The 20104-nt window shown below is 42.4% G+C and overlaps 3 protein-coding genes across 4 annotated transcripts in view; 2 read left to right on the top strand and 1 right to left on the bottom strand.

The window, feature by feature from the left end:
* soul5 (heme-binding protein soul5) overlaps nt 1-399 on the top strand; it is a gene marked incomplete at both ends in the record, with an annotated part of 2484 nt that extends 2085 nt beyond the window's left edge. The window contains one exon of the mRNA XM_080723329.1: nt 333-399. Within this exon, the coding sequence (XP_080579455.1) occupies nt 333-399 (67 nt within the window). The remainder of the gene's footprint in view (nt 1-332) is intronic.
* Nucleotides 400-9356: 8957 nt separating this feature from the next.
* nr5a5 (nuclear receptor subfamily 5, group A, member 5) lies at nt 9357-15590 on the top strand. The gene is made up of 7 exons (XM_080724188.1): nt 9357-9594; nt 11089-11204; nt 11709-11850; nt 12297-13054; nt 13671-13790; nt 14265-14412; nt 15063-15590. The coding sequence occupies exons 1-7, from the start codon at nt 9489-9491 to the stop codon at nt 15308-15310; spliced, it is 1638 nt and encodes a 545-aa protein (XP_080580314.1). The 5' UTR covers nt 9357-9488; the 3' UTR covers nt 15311-15590.
* Nucleotides 15591-16061: 471 nt separating this feature from the next.
* camsap3 (calmodulin regulated spectrin-associated protein family, member 3) overlaps nt 16062-20104 on the bottom strand; it is a 43406-nt gene continuing 39363 nt past the window's right edge. For both annotated transcript variants that reach the window (XM_080725087.1, XM_080725086.1), the window contains exons 14-17: nt 20006-20099; nt 18952-19067; nt 18741-18859; nt 16062-18608 (exon numbers count right to left, since the gene is read on the bottom strand). In XM_080725087.1, the coding sequence (XP_080581213.1) occupies nt 18318-18608; nt 18741-18859; nt 18952-19067; nt 20006-20099 (620 nt within the window). In that variant the 3' untranslated portion in view covers nt 16062-18317. The remainder of the gene's footprint in view (nt 18609-18740; nt 18860-18951; nt 19068-20005; nt 20100-20104) is intronic.

The raw sequence follows: 20104 nt of genomic DNA on the forward strand, positions 1-20104 counted from the left end.
CACACACACACACACACACACACACACACACACAATCGAAACATAACTTTTTCTTCTTCATCGTTATCAAATAATTAACTGGGTTGTCGTGTCTTTTAGATTTTAGCGTTTGCTCTTCAAAAATAGCAGATATACAAGCTCACATCTGCTATTTTTGAACAATTCTTAAAAATCTTGAAAGTGTGAGAACCTCACACCTCAGGTCGTAATTAAGGTGGCACTTTTGTGTTGTATTCACATTGTGTGTGTGTGCGTGTGTGTGTGTGTGTGTGTGTGGGTGCGTGCGTGCGTTCGTGCGTGCGTGCGTGCGTGCGTGCGTCTTTTCATAATAGTCCCATGAAGATGTTGAACAGGCACAACGAGGTGTGGTTCCCAGTTGTTGGTGAGCCTGTGTGCTGAAGACTGTCTCCCTGAGTGTACATCGCTGTGAACAGGGACCCCCACAAGAAGACCCTTCTGAGTGGGAAGGAACTGATTGTTTTAGTTTAATTGACTATGACCTGTTAAGTCAAGGCACATCATTGTAGCTTCTGTATATTGAACCCCTTATTATAATCAACTAGCCCTTACCCGTTCAAAGATATGAGCTCCAAAATGATGTGCAGTGTGTGTGTTATGGGATGTGCACTGTGCATACAGTATATGAGGGATGGAAAGTAACTTTTAACTGGTGCTTGCATGATAATATGTAGGAGCATCAATGTAAGAAATACTCGTTTCGTTTAATGGCTACCCCCCCCATCCCCCCCCCCCCCCCCCCCCCCCCCCCCCCCCCCCCCCCCACCAGCCCACCCACCCGCCTGCGCACACACCCGCCTGCCTGCACACACACACACACACACACACACACACACACACACACACACACACACACACACACACACACACACACACACACACACGCACACACACACACACACACACACACAGAGAGAGAGCTGGTTAAACATGTTGCCTCATGCTAGATGCAGAATAGATGTGCCTCATGCTAGATGCAGAATAGATAGTAGATACACCATAAAAATGCTAATATACAGCATACGATTTGTGAAAGTGACAAACGGGCTTCACAGTTATGTCAGGTGTGTTCATATGCTAATGGTGATGCGATTTCAGATCAATTGCTCCAGCCACTGAGGAGAAACGCTGTTTCAGACAGACAGACAGACACTCACTCACTCACTCACTCACTCAGACAGACATTCGCAAAATTATAGTATAGATGTTGAATGTCTAATGTTGAAATTGTATGGGAATGCAGTATGTTAAGCCCTATTTTATACCTAATTTTTTTACATAGCAGTTAGACATACATACAGTACAATAAAGTCAATAACACTACTACTACCTCATGGTGTTGCATGGCTTGGAGATCTGCTATATGTTTCTCTCTATATACCGGTACTGTAAATATAGTTTGCAAATGGTAGGTTGCACCTATACAATGATCAATGTCATACAAGATTTTAATCTTTAATATTGTCATTCGATGTTGCATTACCTATGATTAAAAACATTTGCTTTGATTAGTTGTTTATTAATTTCCTGGTGGTCACATCAAAGACATGATCCACTTCAGAGATCTTACGATCTCAAGAAGATGTCCTTGTTTATTTAATTTCCTCATAACCTTATTTACTACTTCTATGCTACTTCTAATCTAATGTTTGGGCAGAAGGTGATTAGCAGGAGCAGTGAGTGGTAGCCCAGATTAAAAGTCTAAAATATCTCTCTCTCTCTCTCTCTCTCTCTCTCTCTCTCTCTCTCTATATATATATATATATATATATATATATATATATATATTTATATATATATATTAATCATAACGAATTCATACCTATTTTCAAATAGCCAATGTATAAGTGGTTAAACCAACGTTGATGCTATATTAACACATTTTGCTGGGGACCCCCTGGATCCCCGTCATGAACACCTGGGACCCCACTTTGAACCAGAGGAATCAAATTGCCCTAGGCAGTGATTGGTCTGGTCACAGCCAGGCAAGACATTTACCACCAGATGGCACTGCCCCCTATCCAAATAATCCAATATCCATGTCCCTTACCTCCCCCCACACCCAATTAAAATATAAGCTCTAGGCCTATTTTATCTCCTTAAACTTTACTAACTGAACTGAACATTAGCATGCAAAGAAAGACTTCAACGATGCTAAGAGACACTTATTAAGAATGACTGAGTGAGGGTGTGGTGGTTTAATGCTCTGACTGTCAGCCATGTGAGTCGTGAGAGCCATTTATTTTGTTCATTGCTGGATTACTCTGAAATTATGAAAGCCAAACTACAGAATGACAACTCTGAATGAAAGCTCTGATAGACAAATCCTGGGAAGAACAGTAAAAGCAGCTTTAAATAGTGGAGCATTTTAACTTCACTAAATGAAGGCTATAACATACAAGAATGCTTCAAAAGAGACATCTATTGAGAGTGACTCTAAGGACAGAGATTCCATGTTCAAATCCCAGTCCCCTTGTAGATGGTCTAGTGGTCTAAAGATTTGACTCTCAGTGTAGAGGTTCCATGTTCAAATTTCAGTCCTCCTACGTTGCTATATTACACAAAATCACTTGGAAACACCACCACTGACAGTGGTCTAAAGATCACACTCTCAGTTCAGAGGTCCTTGTTCAAATCCTGGTTCTCCTACAGATCATTGCTCTGTTTTTTGGACGTCAAGGTTAAATTACTGTAGAGTGAGATGGTGTAGTGGTATAAAGATCAGACTCTCAGCTCAGAGATACCATGATCAAATCCCAGACCTCCTACAAATCATGACTTTATTATTTGGACCTTTTCAAGGTTAAAATACAAAAGAAGTACTCAAAAGCACCAGATAGTATCTGCTGTGACAGATGGTGTAGTGGTTTAATTAGATCTGACTCTCAATACTGACGTCACATGTTCAAATCCTAGTCCACCTACAGTTCGTTGCTAGAGTACTTTGACCTTTTCAAGGCTAAAATACAAGAGAACAATTCAAAAGCACCAGGAGATACCCGTTGAGGGCCCAAAGGTGCCTTGGCTCAACGGTGTGGTGCGCTTGATCGGTTGTCCTGGTCCTCGGTTTCAGGCAGGTTCAAGTCCCATGCCCAAGGTACACGGAGGACCATCGGGAAAGGTGTCCCTCCCCCTGTTTCCTGAGAAGAAGTCATGGGTTATATATGAAAGAACTCTGTCCAGCCAATCTTTTACAAGAAGAACTACTAAATGGTGAAATTCAACTGACTTTATTTAGTTCAGAATTTTGGCCTTGAAAACTAAGGTCAAAATACTCCTGAACCATCTGGGATTTGAACATGGAACATCTAAACTGAGAGGCTGCTTGTTAGACCACTACACCATCTCTCACTAGAAATAAAATTTGGTGCTTTTAAGTAATTATTTTTAACCTTGAAAAGGTCCAAACAACACAGTAATGATCTGTGGGAGGACTGGGATTTGAACATGGCACCTCTGAACGGAGAGCCCTATCACCAGTCCACTACACCATAGGCCTCTGCAGAGTTGCCAACATTGAAAATAGCCTAGCCATAAAAGATATTATAGATTCCTTGGCAGCCAGCAGCAATGGACTATAGTCTACATTAGACAATAAAGTTTACGCTCATCTAAACAAGCAACAACAAACCATAGACAAATATGCTGCTAAAGGGCTTCTTTATTTCTTCCTTTTGTAACGTTATTTGTTGTTCATCTAATAAGAAAAAAGACCATTGTACTTCAAACAGCAAGTAGTTCAATGGGTTAGAATACTGCGCTAATACTCCCCAGGCCACGAGTTCAAGCCTTACTGAGGCCTTGGCCCTTTACTTTAAAGACTTTCCAGCAGGATAACTTCAAAAGCAGCACAGAAAGCATTGTGGGGTGACCTCGCCGTAGCCTCGGAAACCCAGGCTTATTGACCTTGCCGTGCTGGTGCAGCAGACTGTTAAGGGCCCGATTACGAAGACGGTAATTAACGCCCGTGGTAAGGAGTTGCCGACTGCCGACTATCGCGTTTGACGCATGAATAACGATCAGCAGCTGATTATGTGATTTGCGCTGATCAAATTGTGCGCCAAGCGCACGGAAGAATTATGCATGGGTGTGTTTTAGCTGTAAAGCGGATTGCGTGACCACGATATTCGGCTGGTAGGTAAACTCACCAATCAGAAGCTCGTGCGTCATTCCCTAAAACCTGTTCTTGAACAGGGAGGATGACACTTGCAAATATCTCACACTCAATATGGTCTGTTTTATTAGAACCGACATTGTTTGTTAATAGAGAAAAAAAGGCGAGAGAGAGAGAAGCATCGGGCGATAGAGAGATAGAGAGATAGAGAGAGAGAGAGAGAGAGAGAGAGAGAAGAATAAGGCTATAATATAATAATGTTGTTGCAGATTTCGTTTGAACATGTCTCAAAGATTATTAAGAAATTTTAATTTGTAAAATTTGGGTTACGGTTAAACAAATTAAACTAAGTGGCATATTAATTAATATGGCATGATGGCATGGTTGATTGATTAGCAGAGCCTGTTGCGCAGTGGAGTGGTCGTGCTGACCTGCGCTCAGGGCAATACCTGGATGTGAACCATTTGTTAGTCGGTACCTCAAGTTAATGCCAGCTGCCTCCACTGTGAGTGTGATCCGATCCATATGAAGAATTAATGATGAATCCATGCATTTTGAGGTGAGAACACAGTAGGCTTATTATCATAAGTTTGCTGAGAACCATGTTTAATGTAAATTTTAGTAGTCCAGAGCAGACCAGCTGGCTGCATGCTCCGCTAATTAGTTTGATCTAAATCTGCGTCTTTCTGGCAAGATGTAATGAATTCTTTTGTAGCAAGATTCCAGTAGTAGCCTATAACATTTTAAAAGGCTTTCATAATTTCCCGCTTGGGATAATAAAGGTAGGCCTATCTATCTATCTATCTAGTTTATATATACATTTTTTTTCTTCTTTTTTAATCGGACCTTGTGTGAGGAGGAGGCGAGAAAAAAAAAGAGAAGAATCTTCTGGTGGAACCAATGAAATGAAATAAAATATATCCCCCCTCATTTCGTTTGATAATGGATAAACATTAATATATGTACACATGCCAAGACATATTTAGACATTTACATTTGTAAAATTAGACCAGAATTGACAGAATAGAACGAATATAGCTATTGGTTCTTAATTAAGAGCGGCGCATCCTCTCCCAGGGGGAATAAACATGTCATTTAGCGCATAGAAGGTGATCGAAGCACGTCTTATTCTATGCGTTATTTCTTTTTAAACTTGATGATCATAATAGCTCTGGGCGCTTAGCACAGGTTCATTTAAATATGTTCCACCCCCCCTGTCTTAAATATTTGTGCGGGCGCCGCACAGCACGTTCATATGACTTATCTCCAACTTCTTAATTGCAAAACAACGCATATGAGGGAGTTGTCGCCACAATCATATGCGACCGGACTTAAATACTACACTAGCGCATAGAATACCACGTTCAAAATCGGGCCCTATGTTAATGCGGTATGTGACTACTAACTCTAGATTATATACTATTAACATACAAACCCTCCTGTCTTTGGAAGAAGTCTCCTGGCTGTCTCCTGTTCCAGAATATCCCCCAAAACAGGAGATTTTCACCCTTTTTCATATTTGGAAGTAGCCTTAGTAGTATTTTTACCATCTCTCATTTCACACTTTTTGTGTGATAAGTAGGCTAACCCATGTGTCAAAGACCCACTGGCACTGATATGCAGCCACGGGGGGCTGCATATCATATCTCTAAAATCAAGGCGAAACACCTGAAAAATGTGAGTCCTATCAAGGCGAAACACCCGGAGGAAAAAAACTCATACAAATGAGGTCCAGGTCAGCCTACCTCATTTGCATGAGTTTTTTCCCCTCTGGGTGTTTCGCCTTGATGGGACTAACCTTTTTTCAGGTGTTTCGCCTTGGTTTTGGGACTCACTTTTTGGGGGATTTTTGGGGATTTTGGGACTCACTTTTCTCCGGGTGTTTCGCCTTGATGGGACTCACTTTTTTTCAGGTGTTTCACCTTGATTTTGGGACTCTCTTTTTGGGGGATTTTGGGACTCACTTTTCTCTGGGTGTTTCGTCTTGATGGGGACTCACTTTTTTCCAGGTGTTTCGCCTTGATTGTGGGACTCACTTTTTTGGAGATCTTTGGGATTTTGGGACTCACTTTTTTCTCTGGGTGTTTCGCTTTGATGGGACTCACTTTTCTCCGGGTGTTTCGTCTTGATGGGGCTCACCTTTTTCCAGGTGTTTCGCCTTGATTTTGGGACTCACTTTTTTGGGGATTTTGGGACTCACTTTTCTACGGGTGTTTCGCCTTGATGGGACTCACTTTTTTCCAGGTGTTTCGCCTTGATTTTGGGACTCACTTTTTGGGGGATTTGGGGGGATTTTGGGACTCACTTTTCTCTGGGTGTTTCGCCTTGATGGGACTCACTTTTTGGGGGATTTTTGGACTCACTTTTTGGGGGATTTGGGGGGATTTTGGGACTCACTTTTCTACGGGTGTTTCGCCTTGATGGGACTCACTTTTTTCCAGGTTTTTCCCCTTCATTTTGGGACTCACTTTTTTGGGTCGCGGGGGTGCACGGAACTCCACAACGGGGGTCTGGGGTTCCCCCCAAAACTTCTTAACAGAAATATTATATTTCCCTGTGTTCTGTTACATTTTTTTGTTTGATACATGTTTGATACTTTTATCAGGCTTGCTTTACTAGCGTGGGTACAATTTCAGCCTTAAAATGCCAAATGGTGTACAGATTTGATGACTGAAGCAAAGTAAGACATCTTTATAAATGACTTCTTTAAGTCATAACTTAAGTGAATATCTGTATGATCTTGCATGTATTGCCCACACACCCCAGATTTGAACTAACCTATTAAAGGTATTCTACTTCACAGACCTCATTACTAGTCCGGTGCGCCAGCACAGCGAGGCCATCTCACAATGCTTTCTGAACTGGTTTTGAAGTTATTCTGCTAGAAATCCGTCTTTAAAGTAAGATCTTCAATGGGGCATGAACCCACAGCCTCTGTATCATTAGCTCAGTATCCTAACTCATTAAGCTACTTGCTGCTTAAACCTAATTAGTATTTTTTCTTATTAGACGAACAACGAACAACAAACAACGTTATAAAAGAAAAAAGAAAAGAAGATCTTTAATATCATATTTGTTCTTGTTTGTTGTTGCTTGTCTAGATGTTTGAATGTTTTGGAACCGCAATAGAAACAGGACTCTACCTTTTGTCTTATTATCCAGCTAAAATATTGAAAACCTCAGTGACTCACTGGTCTAAAAATCTTCCTGAAAGACAGAATGAAAGCGTTTCAGAACACTTAGTTTTGGAGGCAGAGATAGGTGAATGATCACAGGTTCAAATCCTGTCTTAGTTGTCAACTTGTCACCAATGTCTTGACAAATGTTGAACACTTTCTTTTTTCTTTTAAATTCAAATCTTTCTTGTGAGGCCAAACGGCACTACATCTTGTCAAATAAAGGTTTGCAACCAAATTGGTATCAATTAACAGGTCTTTGTCATGAACATGTGTGAGAATCACTGTGTTATACAGAGGGACAGTCAGAGCTCAGTGTCTAGAGTGAAAGCCTACTGAGCAAAAGGTTTCAGGTACAAGTCTCAGTTAGGGACATACCACAGATCACAAAATGCTGACATAAAAATACTATTAAAATACAGTACTTGATGTATGCTGAACAGTAAGTGTTCACATGAAGGCATACATTTCTTCTCGAATTTCACTATACCGGTATATCTTTTATAAATTAATGTCCTACTTTATCATACAACAGTGTCACACAAAAGCATCGAAAGTAGCAGATAGAGAAGTTTGAAACGTGGTGCGAAGCAACACATTTTGAGCTTGTAGATCTGCTGCATTTGCCAATTATTAATGTATTTGTATTATTTTAATGCTTTTAATTGCTGCCTGTCTCAAATAGACTGCACTCTGTCGAGATGTCAACTTGCGCCTTTAATATTTAAATTGCTAGTAAAGCAGGCCTGATAAAAGTATCAAAAAATCCAGGGGGAGGGGACCCCCAGACCACCCACTTGGTGGTGTGGTCACTAAGACCCCCCCCGGAAGAAAATCTCCTGTTTTCTGACGATCTGAGGTTGGCAGGTATGGAACATGGAACCTCTGAACCAGTAGTACAAACACCAGTCTGCTACAACAGCTACACCACAAGCCATTACAGATATTTTCTGGTGGTTTTGACTACTTCTTTTGTATTTTAACCTAAAAATGTACAACAGCCAGGTCCTATGGGTTGTAAAATAAAACATTTTTTGAGATTAAATTGGTGAATTTGAAAAATATAGTCATATTTACAGGTTTATTGAAGAAAGGTCTTGACTTAATTGAAGAGGTATCATAACCACTCATCCTTGAACTGCCTGATCCCTTTGACGTCAGTGTGAGTTTAATTGAGACTACCTGTGCATGCAATTTAGGCTGAAGGTTGTTATGTCTTTATCTTGTCTCCCATCGCAGAATGTAAAAATGTAAACATGTAAAAATAACACATTCTCACATGACAATATGCTCCATCGCACGACAGAGCATAATTAGCCTACATACTGTAGTTTCTTACATTCTTAGTAAATGTTTATTTGAGCTTTGCTATTTTCTTCTTTCATAACTACTCCAGTGCATGACTCATGCTACAAAGTACTACAGATATGATATTACAGCCATGGTGCAGTGTCAGTGCCAACCATGGTGGCATGGTAAATGGGTTGATGTACTAGACTTTGTGTTGGATTCTTATCTTATCAGTGGTAAATTACTCCAGTTTTTCTTCCTATCGCCAAAATAAAAGTCTGGGTTTCCGAGGCTACTCCAGGTATGGTTGGCTGCCACTGTAGCCAATTCATAGATAGACAGTCTCTACACACTCACAGCACCATCTGGGCCCCATGCATTTTCAGAGCATGTTTATGTTAATGATCTAATTAATGTCATTTTTAAATATTAATGTTATATTATCCTTAAAATCTACCAGTAAAGTGTTTTGCCAATTATTTGGGGAGCTACTTGCAATGTCCACACGGATGGCCCCCCAATGGGCCCCAGTCCACAGGTGGTGACTGACTGACTGACTGACTGACTGGCTGGCTGGCTGGCTGACTGACTGGCTGACTGACTGACTGACTGACTGACTGACTGACAGGCTGGCTGGCTGACTGACTGACTGACTGGCTGGCTGTGTAGGAGTGCCAGTCAGGAGAGGTTTTATGACACTCACTATGGATCAAAGTCCAGTTGTGGGCCTCATCCAAGCATCAGTCCACCAGGGCTGCCCGGCCTGCCTGCCTGCCTGCCTTTCTCTTCCTCTGTCTCTCCAGCTGTCTCTGACCTGGCTCCTGTTCTGTTTGAACATGATGATCAACCTGGGCTGATACTACGGGCCCCGTGCCCCATCATCAACCACAATGGAATTACCTTATCATCATCATACAGAGCAGCAGCACCAGCCTCTGGCCCACTGCCCCGCCGAGTACGCCCAGGATCTGTTGACTTTAGAGGGCTCTTCAACATGTGAGTACTGGCCTGAGGTAGCACAGCACTACGGGGAGTGATCTCTAACTGATTGACTCAATAGGGCAGAACTAATTGCTTGACACAGAAACACAATCTGTTCATAATGTGATTGCTTCTGGACACGTGAAAGATGTTGACATTTCATCTCCTTTAAACTATTGTCAAATGTAAATTGCGATTGTAGAAGGAAACCAAGTTTAGAGTCATGTTTCATATAGACACAAAAGTATTTTCCTAGACCTTTTCCTATGAAGGTTCAATTCATAAACTAGGAGCATCATGGAGAATTATGTAAGAGTCATATCTGAGATTACAGTTTAGACAATCAATCTGACTGATAAGATACTATGGTCGATGTACTGCTATATAACTATTGTGCCATTAACGCCGCTATAAAGCTGATCACATGACCCACTTACAGTACGTGTCAACCGAGCTCTTTCATTCCGTCAAACCACTTGGAGTCTATAGATGATTGATATGGATTTGGGGTCTGAAATAAAGTTTGAATGTACATATATTTTATCCATACCCAGTACCCACTGTTGTAGGCCAGCTGACAATGTACATACTGTCTCATATCCACTGTTCATAGTGGATAGATGAGACAATAGATGTAAGCTTGTGTGTGTGTGTGTGTGTGTGTGTGTGTGTGTGTGTGTGTGTGTGTGTGTGTGTGTATGTGTGTGTGTGTGTGTGTGTGTGTGTGTGTGTGTGTGTGTGTGTGTGTGTGTGTGTGTGTGTGTGTGTGTGTGTGTGTGTGTGTGTACACATGATGATGTATTTTCTGTTTACTAAAGAGCTGGAGAGTCAGGGAGACCCCTGTTACTAAACAAACACTGTAGTATCAGAATATAAAACATTTTATTTAACCACAAAATATCACTTTAACTCAACTCAGACATATATTTATGGTTTTCACCTAACAACATAATTGTAGCAGTCTTTCTATTTTACTTTTTACAGGATTTTACAGTGATATAGTGTGTTGAACATGTTATGTTACTTTCTTCACACAGCAAACAAGACACTTTTTATTACTTTGTTTAGTGCCAGTGTTAATGCTTTATATTCATACTCATTGCTTGTTAACAAGCTTGCTGAGGAGTTTATTGGCTGAAAGACAGAATAAAATGTACAGTAAAGTCTATGCCATGGCTTCAGTTTGATGGCTTCTGTTTGATGTCGCTTCTTTCTTTGTGTTAATGCAGAGGTTCTCAAGGTGAGGTTCGGGGATCTCCCTGGGGTCCTTGAGGGGATGCCAGTGGGTCCCCAGCTAAATGATAAAAACCGAATGGATTTGTTCCATTTGTACACTGAGAGCGTTTTACGATAGTTTTCTGTTAATAGCAGATCGACAAGCTCACAACGTCAATCGGCCATTTTCAGCGACAGCTTTCGCCACAATACGGATGCTGGGGTGTAAGTGGTTAAATAAGTTGAGAATGCTTATTTAATTGAATAATGTCAATGCTTCCTACTATTATATAGCCCAGGAGTTGAAAACAGAACTGGAGACAAGGCCTGAGCCAGAGGAGGGATGTCCAGTCTGTGGAGACAGAGTGTCTGGTTACCACTATGGACTGCTCACCTGTGAGAGCTGCAAGGTAAGCTCTGCCACGCTCAGAACCAGTGGTGGACAGTAAGCACATTCACTTAGTTTTATCATACATATATGATAATGATAATATACATTTATTTATCAGTAATTAATATGAGTATTTGTTTTACATTTGAAAGACAAACATTGTAGCCTACTTTTGACTCCACAACATTTCTGAGAAGGGAACCGTGGGACCCAAACTTTCACAAATGCATCATGAATTATTTAAAAAATAGTGAGTGAAAAAGCTGATCACATGCTCCCAACAGTGTGGTATAGGGCTTTGTAACCATGCAAGAGCATCGGTTGTGATAGCTTGGCTGTCTCACGAGTCAGGACCTGCACTGAATGAGAGCACACAGTCTCATTTTCCATTTCTATTTGTGTTTTTCTCTCCATGTTACTCTGTTCTGGGTCTCTGTCTGTCTGTCTGTCTGTCTGTCTGTCTGTCTGTCTGTCTGTGTGTCTGTCTGTCTGTCTGTCTGTCTGTCTGTCTGTCTGTCTGCAGGGCTTCTTTAAGCGCTCTGTACAGAACAACAAGCACTACACCTGTGCAGAGAGACAGAGCTGTCCAATGAACCCCTCACAGAGGAAACGCTGTCCTTACTGTCGCTTCCAGAAGTGCTTGGCAGTGGGCATGAAAAGAGAAGGTACATCGTGTACACACATGCACTCACAAAAACACACACAATATAGCAGATCTAAAAGTTCCCAATGTGTTGCATTGCATCATTGTGAGCTTGTAGATTGGTAGTAGAAGTATACACAATTCTTGTTGTATAAACTGACGCATAATGCTTTGTATTAAACCTAATGGCTGGTCTGCTTCTGGAAATCAGCTCCACTGTATTATTGCGACATGCCCTGTGTTCCATTGACATCCCTGTTCCAGTTAACCCATATGACTTATCTTTGAACTCGTAAACCAGTGCTTGTGTAGCGTAGGCCATAATGACCTACATAAAACATCCTGACTTCTTATTACATCATGCATATACGGTACAGTATTTTAACAACAGAGACCATCTGCAAGACTAGAGAATCGCTCTTTTATGTTTTTCTAAAGCACTAATGAGTTACCTTGGTCTGTCTCCAGCTGTGAGAGCAGACCGTATGAGAGGCGGCCGGAATAAGTTTGGCCCTCTCTACAGGCGGGACAGGCAGATGAAAATGCTGAGGGCTTATCACCCGACAAACACTGCCTCCTACAGGATCAAGACGGAAACTACACAAACAACACACTGGGCCACAGCATCAAATTACACCCACCCCATGTCCAGTCACACCATGGTCCCATTGTCCTCTGACCATTTCCACCAATCCCAAGTCTATGCCTGCTCCGGCATGGGCCAATCAAATGTGGCCATGCCTCTGGACTACACTGTGAACACAGAGAGGGAGCTGACGTCTCCATCTCTAGCATGCCCCCGACTGTACCACCGGACCTACCCCGGCTTCCCCCAGGAGAAGAGAGAGGTGTCGTATGCCTCCACAACCCCTCTGACCCACCCGCCACCCAGCAGTTCATTCCCACCACTGAGCACACCAACGCCACCGCACAGCTTAACGCCATGCTCAACTCCTTCTCTGACACCGTCTTCGACTCCGACCCTACTCCTGCTCCCTACCCCGGTGTCTGCAGCTCCATCCAACCTTCTGACGCAGCTTCTGGAGGGAGAGCCGGATGAGAGCCAGCTGTGCGCCAAGGTCCTGGCCAGCCTGCAGAGAGAACAGGCCAACCGAGGCAAACACGACCGCCTCAACACCTTCAGCATCATGTGCAAAATGACTGACCAGACCCTGTTCGGACTGGTGGAGTGGGCCAGGAACAGTGCCCTCTTCAAGGAGCTCAAGGTACAGAAACAAAGGTGGTGCTAGTTTCCCCCTGTTAGATGTGTGTTTAATCACCTGAGCAGTCTGTCTGTCTTTCTGTCTGTGGGCCTCAATGTGTGGACAAATATGGCCATATATGGCTATGCCATCACAGTACTGACGTGTGTGTGTGTGTGTGTGTGTGTGTGTGTGTGTGTGTGTGTGTGTGTGTGTGTGTGTGTGTGTGTGTGCGCGCGTTTGTGTGCGTGTGTGTGTGAGAGAGAGAGAGAATCAGTGTTGTTAGGCAATGGTTTCTGTTGTATGTTGTGTGTGATGTCAGACCAGAACTTGATCAGTGAAAGAGAGAGACAGATCTACAGATACAGAGAGAGAGACAGTCAGTGAGCCTGTTTTAACCACGCAATAATACTGCCAATGCCGTGTATCGATACCTGAACACACTCATTGATGCATCACGCTGCTATGCATTGTCATCTTAATAACCCTGGTGACACGGCTCGCTTCTCGTTTTCTGCTTGTTTGCGCACTTCTTGAGCCTTTTACAATATTTCAGGACGCCAGGTTGAAAGTGATTAAGTGTTTCAGTGGGATGGTTCTATCATGGAACTACATGGATATGTCATGATGCTCCTTACAGGTAGAGGACCAGATGGTGCTGCTGCAGAGCTGCTGGAGTGAACTGCTGGTCCTGGACCACCTCTGTAGGCAGGTCACTTATGGCTGTGAGGGCTGCATCTACCTGGTCACTGGACAACAGGTGAGATACAGTATACACACAGTCTAATGATCAGAGTTAACACTAAGGTTTTGGTTGTGTACACGTCAGAATATTAAATGCTGTCATAGATCTGATCAGCAAATAATGCCTTTTAGCACAAAGGGTTTCCATGGCCTCTCAAGCCAAGTTTAGGTTGGCCGGGGCATCTCAAGAACTCGGACTGTTAAAGCCTTTTATATTTACAGGCTGCAGGCAAATAAAGTGACAATGTTTCGATCAGACATCTTCGTCAGATCATACATTAAAAAAGAAAAAGGCTTTAACAGTCCGAGTTTGCTCCAGTGCCTTCCTTCTACTTACTTTATACTTTGTCGCATGACTGTGTCTGTGTCACTTGGAAGAAAATAACAGATTTCCAGCTGAAATCTGAAATTACTGGCTGCACATTTATTTTTCAGGATCTAATAAAACTGACATTCTGTCATTTTGATCAACGTTCCTTCCATGGCATAGATCGAGGTGTCGAACATTCTGTCCCAAGCCGGAGTGACCCTGAGCAGCCTGGTGTCGCGGACTCAAGACCTGGTATCCAAATTGAAAGCACTCCAGTTTGATAGACAGGAGTTTGTCTGTCTTAAATACCTGGTTCTGTTCAACCCCGGTGAGTTTTTCCCCCTAGAGAAACTAAAGGGAGATCTTCAAATGAAGCTCTGTAATTTTGTGACCTGAAGCAGCGTTTAATTTGTCAAATAGCAGATCTACAAGCGCACATCATGTTGTGAGCTTGTAGATCGTCTATTCCCAAATAGCCTAAGTAGAAAATAGGGCTTAACTGAATAATGTATGTTTTAAAACCCACCCACCCTTGCAAGCACTACTTGGAGTTGGAAGAGTTGAGGAATTACAATTTTTAACAGTCCTATTGTGAAAATAGCAGATCTACATGCTCATAACGCCTCAGTCGCAACGCAAGGCGTTGTGATCATGTAGATCGGTTATTTTCACAATTTCTGCCTCTAATATTTGACAAATTGGCCAATGTTTAATTTGTCATTTTAGAGGTATTAAAAAGTCCTTAAATTGTCACTTTAGAATTGTGCAGATACCTTCTATACACCTAAACTTTATGTTGGTATGTTTACTGTTGAGGGAGAAAACAATGTTTCACATCAAGTTAATCATCTGGGGACCCCCCCAAAATAATTTGGGGTTGAGAACCACTGATGTAGTGGAGTAGAAGAATAAAGTATAAAAAATGTATAGCACTTGAGTGACTTACTCACGTTCCAGCTGGTCCTCTGTGCTGTACAGATGTGAAGTCGGTGAGGAGCCGCAGGCAGGTGGAGCACACCCAGGAGAGGGTGAACAGGGCCCTCATGGAGCACACACAGCGGACTCACCCCGGACACTCGGACAAGTTCGGCCAACTGCTGCTCCGGCTGCCTGAGGTCCGCAGCATCAGCCTGCAGGTGGAGGAGTATTTGTACCAGCGCCACCTGCTGGGAGACCTGCCCTGCAACTCCCTGCTCACCGAGATGCTGCACACCAAGCACGGCTGAGAGAACTACCATCATGCTCATCATCATTCACTCCTGAATATGAGATTCACACCCCTTTCCATCGACCCGTTTTCCTCTGCATTTCTCCTTCCTTGACCCTTTGAGACAGTTCTACTGATCAGAGCAGCCCTTAACTTAACTTACCTGAGTGAAGGAAAACATCATCTGACCCTGGATCTACATCGAAGAGGAGCCTTTCTAACAATGTGCAATGTGTCACCCAAGAAGTAACAGTATTAAAACTATGCAGCCCAGGATTCTCTTTTCTTCCTTTCTTTCTGTATTTTGTTTGGACAAATTTAGCCTTGGATCAAGACTTATCATAGATTTGTTTTATTGAGTCAGACTTTTACTTTTGTATCTATGTCAAATTTAATAAAATACATCTATGGTAGTCTTGAGCCAAGGCAAGGACAGATTTTAGATCCAACACTGCCCAACTTGGGACTTATTTTATGGATGGTAAGACAAAAAAAAAAAAAAAAAAGTATCCTTAAAACAAGTCCCAAGTTACTGACTGCTACCAGAAATAAGTTTGAAATAAAATACATTTCGTTTTTAAATGTCCCTAGCAAATTAATCTCTTAACGTGCACCTATTCACACAATATACCCGATATATCTTACAATACCCGAGATTTGACTTATCGCTACTGGCATTAATGGTATAAACTGAAAACACAGATTTAACATGGGTAACAAAACAAAGGGGCAAAGAAACAAAGCATGGAAATGACAAATCAAAGATGAGCATGATTTAAAAATGATTTTTATTTTTTGTTCCTCTGGTCCAGCTGCCAGGGAGAGATTGGTAATCAAACAGTCTATGAAACAAACACAGACACTCTGCCACCACGGAGATACCAGAGCCAAAAGAAAAGGACATCCATGTTAGACATGACATTTATGAAATGAATGAGTGAATAACCACCTTAAACCAAAACAAAGGACATAAATAATAAAATCTGAAACTAAACATCAAATGCACCATCTAATCCATACCCAATAAATACACCTCCAGGTGACAGGATTTCTAGAGAATTGCACAGGATCAACTTACATAATGTTCAGCTACCACATGTTTCTTAACAGATACGCTATATATACAAACTCCCACAATTTTCATCCACTCTCCCACGCGTGCGGTTTTGAATCAATCGTCTTACCAATTTCTCCACAACTGCTTTAATACGCATCGTTTTTTTCCACACATCTGCATTGGAATCGGCGAAACACAACGCATTTGTCGGAGGCAGTCTTATGTGTCAGGCAGCTGCCGCTGCTGTAGTGCTTTAAGGAGGCAAGGGGGGCAGGAGCAGGCCAAAATGTCCACAGCATGGACAAGTGTTTAAAAAAAAGAAACATTTGGCCTATTTTTATTCAATCAGTCTGCCTACGCAAGCCCCACGTTGTGGGGTAGGAAAGGGCTGATACAGTCCTGAATAATCCTTCATCAAGAAAACAATGCAGTTTCATGTCTGAACACGTATGCTTATACACAATGACACAGCTTCTTCATGAACTACAGGGTTTATTAATCCCTTGCTTGAGAATAGTTCAGCAAGTCTCGGCTGTTTCAGACAATTTCAAATTCATTCTCACTCGCTCATTCTCCTCTCAAGCAAAACATACGTACACCTCACTAAATGAGTAAGCAGCAGGCTAGCTTATTTGTAGCTTACAAAGGTCAACTTACTTTATACAAATAATTGTCAAAAATGAAAAGAATCGGCAATAAACGGCATTCATTATATATTAAATCAGCATTGATTATCTTTTTCACACAGAAATTGAGCCAGGTATTATTCAACATAATATAAAGCCCTCCTTCATGTTCCAGTATTCTTTTTTTTTCTTCTTCTTCTCGAGATGAGCTCAGGTAACATTTCTATTAATTACATGTACATATCAAAAACGGGGGGAAATAAACCAACTAAAGGGGGGAATACGGTCTGATGAATTTCAGCTCCCAAAGGCTGAAGCGATTTGTCCAGCAAAACACATGTCAAAATTAGTATAAAAAAACATCCAGAAGTCTACAGCTGAAGTATAGTTGGAGCAGAGTGAAGCTCGCTCCTACAGAGGCACAGGCAGTTTGTAGGTGCAGAAGTCCACCGACATCCACAGCAGCCATTCATAACGCAGCCTCCCACCCACCCCCCAATAGAGCCACTAACCAATGAAATCACCCCTGGGATAGGGAATGAATTAGTGGTTAGCGAATTGTGCCCTACATTCATAAGATAGCAGTGTTTACCTGCTACTTCTCAGCTGAGATCTGAACTGACAGCTGAGTCACCTCTCTCAGACAAGAGAGAGAGAAAGAGGGGAGGAGGGAGGGAGAGGAAGAGACAGAGAGAGGGGGATAGACAGACAGAGAGAGAGAGATAGAGAGGTCCCTGGAAGAAGAAAAGGCAGCAGAGGAATAGAGGGGTAAGGACCTAAAACACTCACCATGAGTCCCATCATATAGAGCAGTGGTTGTCAGCCTCCCTCAAAGGCGTTTTCCAGGGGTTACTTATATTAACTCTAACCACTAGCGTCACCCACTATAAGGTGTAGACATTTAGACAATATCACACCTAATCAGTGATAAGAAAGATGGTCCCTGGGGACAAACTGTCCAATGGAGGGCCAAATATGCACGCGTGTGTCCCATGATTTGAAAACTGTGAAAACCACCGCCCTTTTAGAGGACTCTGTGTGAAGGAAGGGTAGGCAGGATGTATGGTAGAGGAGAAAGAAAACATTCTAATCACATATTATTTTACAGTCTAGGTATAACTGGCTGAGCCGATCATAAGTGAAGAGTGAATTGCTGCTGGAGCTGTAGAAATGGCTGTAGTAGTAGTGGTTAGACTGGTTGGCCCTTTGTCTCTTGGCATATGGAGTTGGGTCTCTTTTAGGGTCAAAGGGTGTGTGTGTGTGTGTGTGTGTGTGTGTGTGGGGGGGGGGGGGTCCAGTGGGGAGCAAAGTCCCAGAGTCTTTACCAGATTTTTAAGAGGTCTCTATTTCAGCTTTTTGGGGGTTCCTGGGCGCTTCTGCCAAAAGTGCCCGGGGATGGTGAAGGCGTCCACGCTCATGGACATGGTTTTGGACGGGATGGTGGTGAACTGTTTGCGATCGGAGCTGTACTTGTAGATGGACTCTACCATATCAGGCGAGATGACGCGGGGGCCGATGCCAGTGAGACGCACCATCTCCTCCGTCTCGGGGTTCATGGTGTACACGGCGCGGAATTGGCAACTGGCGTCTCGGAACAGGATGAGGAAGTGGTTGGCTGTGCTCGTCTCCATTTCCTTGGAGAGAAATACAGAGAGAGCGATTGTAAACATGCAGCAATCACACTGACCTACAACCTCGTAAAGCCAGATTTATATTTTGTCGTACAACGGTGTCAAGGTCCCTGTGTGGACTCTGTATCGGCTCACCTCTACAATCTTGTTTTTCTGTGGTTCATTGACCTTGCCGGCCAGGCAGCATCGAGATATAGCGTTGTGGATGATGAACTTATTGGACTTAAAGCTAGGCTCCTTGTACAACTTTGGTCCTGCAAGACAAAAAAACAAACACCTAATATTTAGAGATGTCACATGTGAACAAAACAGCTAGGCGACTAGGCGAGCTAGACTAATACCTCACCTGTGTACTCCGGGATTGAGGCAGGAGACGATATATTGGAGCCAGTCTCCCAGTTGTCTCCATTATGATTGCTCGTTCGCCCAGGTGACATGTGTCTGGCGGGAGAGTGAGAGCGGCTGGATGGGCAAAAGAGAAGAGAGCCGAGTGAGTAAAGTCTGCTGTATAGTTATTATTTTATTGAGCAGATTAGATAGCTTCAATATTCCATATCGTCACAGTCGGGCACCGTTACTTACAGGAAATGGAAAGAATAACCTGTGTTCCAAAGGGTCAAATGTAGAATTATTTTGTGACAAGCTTTTGTTAATTTCCTTGGTTATATTTATAAAACCCAATGGCAACCATTATTTGGGGTATGTCATAATAGGTAAAGATTTTCAATAATCTTCACCCCCCAAAAAAAAAATTCCAACAGATCTACAATCTCATAATGTGTTGCGATGCGATGCTTTGTGAGCTTATGAAAAAAGATCACACAGCATTTAAACAAAATGCGATTGTTTAAAAAGAAACAATACAAGAAAAATGAAATAAAATAAACACGTGATGAATAAACCTGGTAGTTTTTCAAGCTGGAGAATCAAGGTTCTGTTCTCTTCTGATCCATTTTAAAAATTCAAACTGCAACCTCAAAACAATTAAAAACCAATGGAATAAAAGTAGAAGAAGCGCTGCGTGGGTCCGTGAATAGGCTAGTACATTAGGCTGAGAACAGGTGCTCTTTGGAGAGGGTATGTATATTTAGGCAAAAAAGATTCTAGTTCCATTCCATTGTAACAAAAAACAGTGCACTGATAAAGTGGGGAACTAAGAAAAATCCAAGGCAGCTCCGTTCAGTTCAAGGTAGAAAAACAAGTTTATTTAGCTCATGGCAGCATTAAAAGAAACGACCAACGCGTTTCGGCCTCGTTTGGCCTTCATCAGGGTCCGCTGCGGACCCTGATGAAGGCCAAACGAGGCCGAAACGCGTCAGTGCACTGTTTTTTGTTACAATGGAATGGAACTAGAATCTTTTTTGCCTAAATATACAATTAAAAACCACTTGGAGTGTTACCTGGGAGATTTCCTGACAGTCATGTTTCCAGAGTCATTAGCCATGGAAGACAGGTTCATAGTGGAGTGAGAGTACACCTTGTTCAGCTTGGTGCCTGTG

The sequence above is a fragment of the Nannobrachium achirus genome (genome assembly GCF_963921795.1).
Source record: "Nannobrachium achirus genome assembly, chromosome: 4".
NCBI classification, from domain to species: Eukaryota; Metazoa; Chordata; class Actinopteri; order Myctophiformes; family Myctophidae; genus Nannobrachium; species Nannobrachium achirus.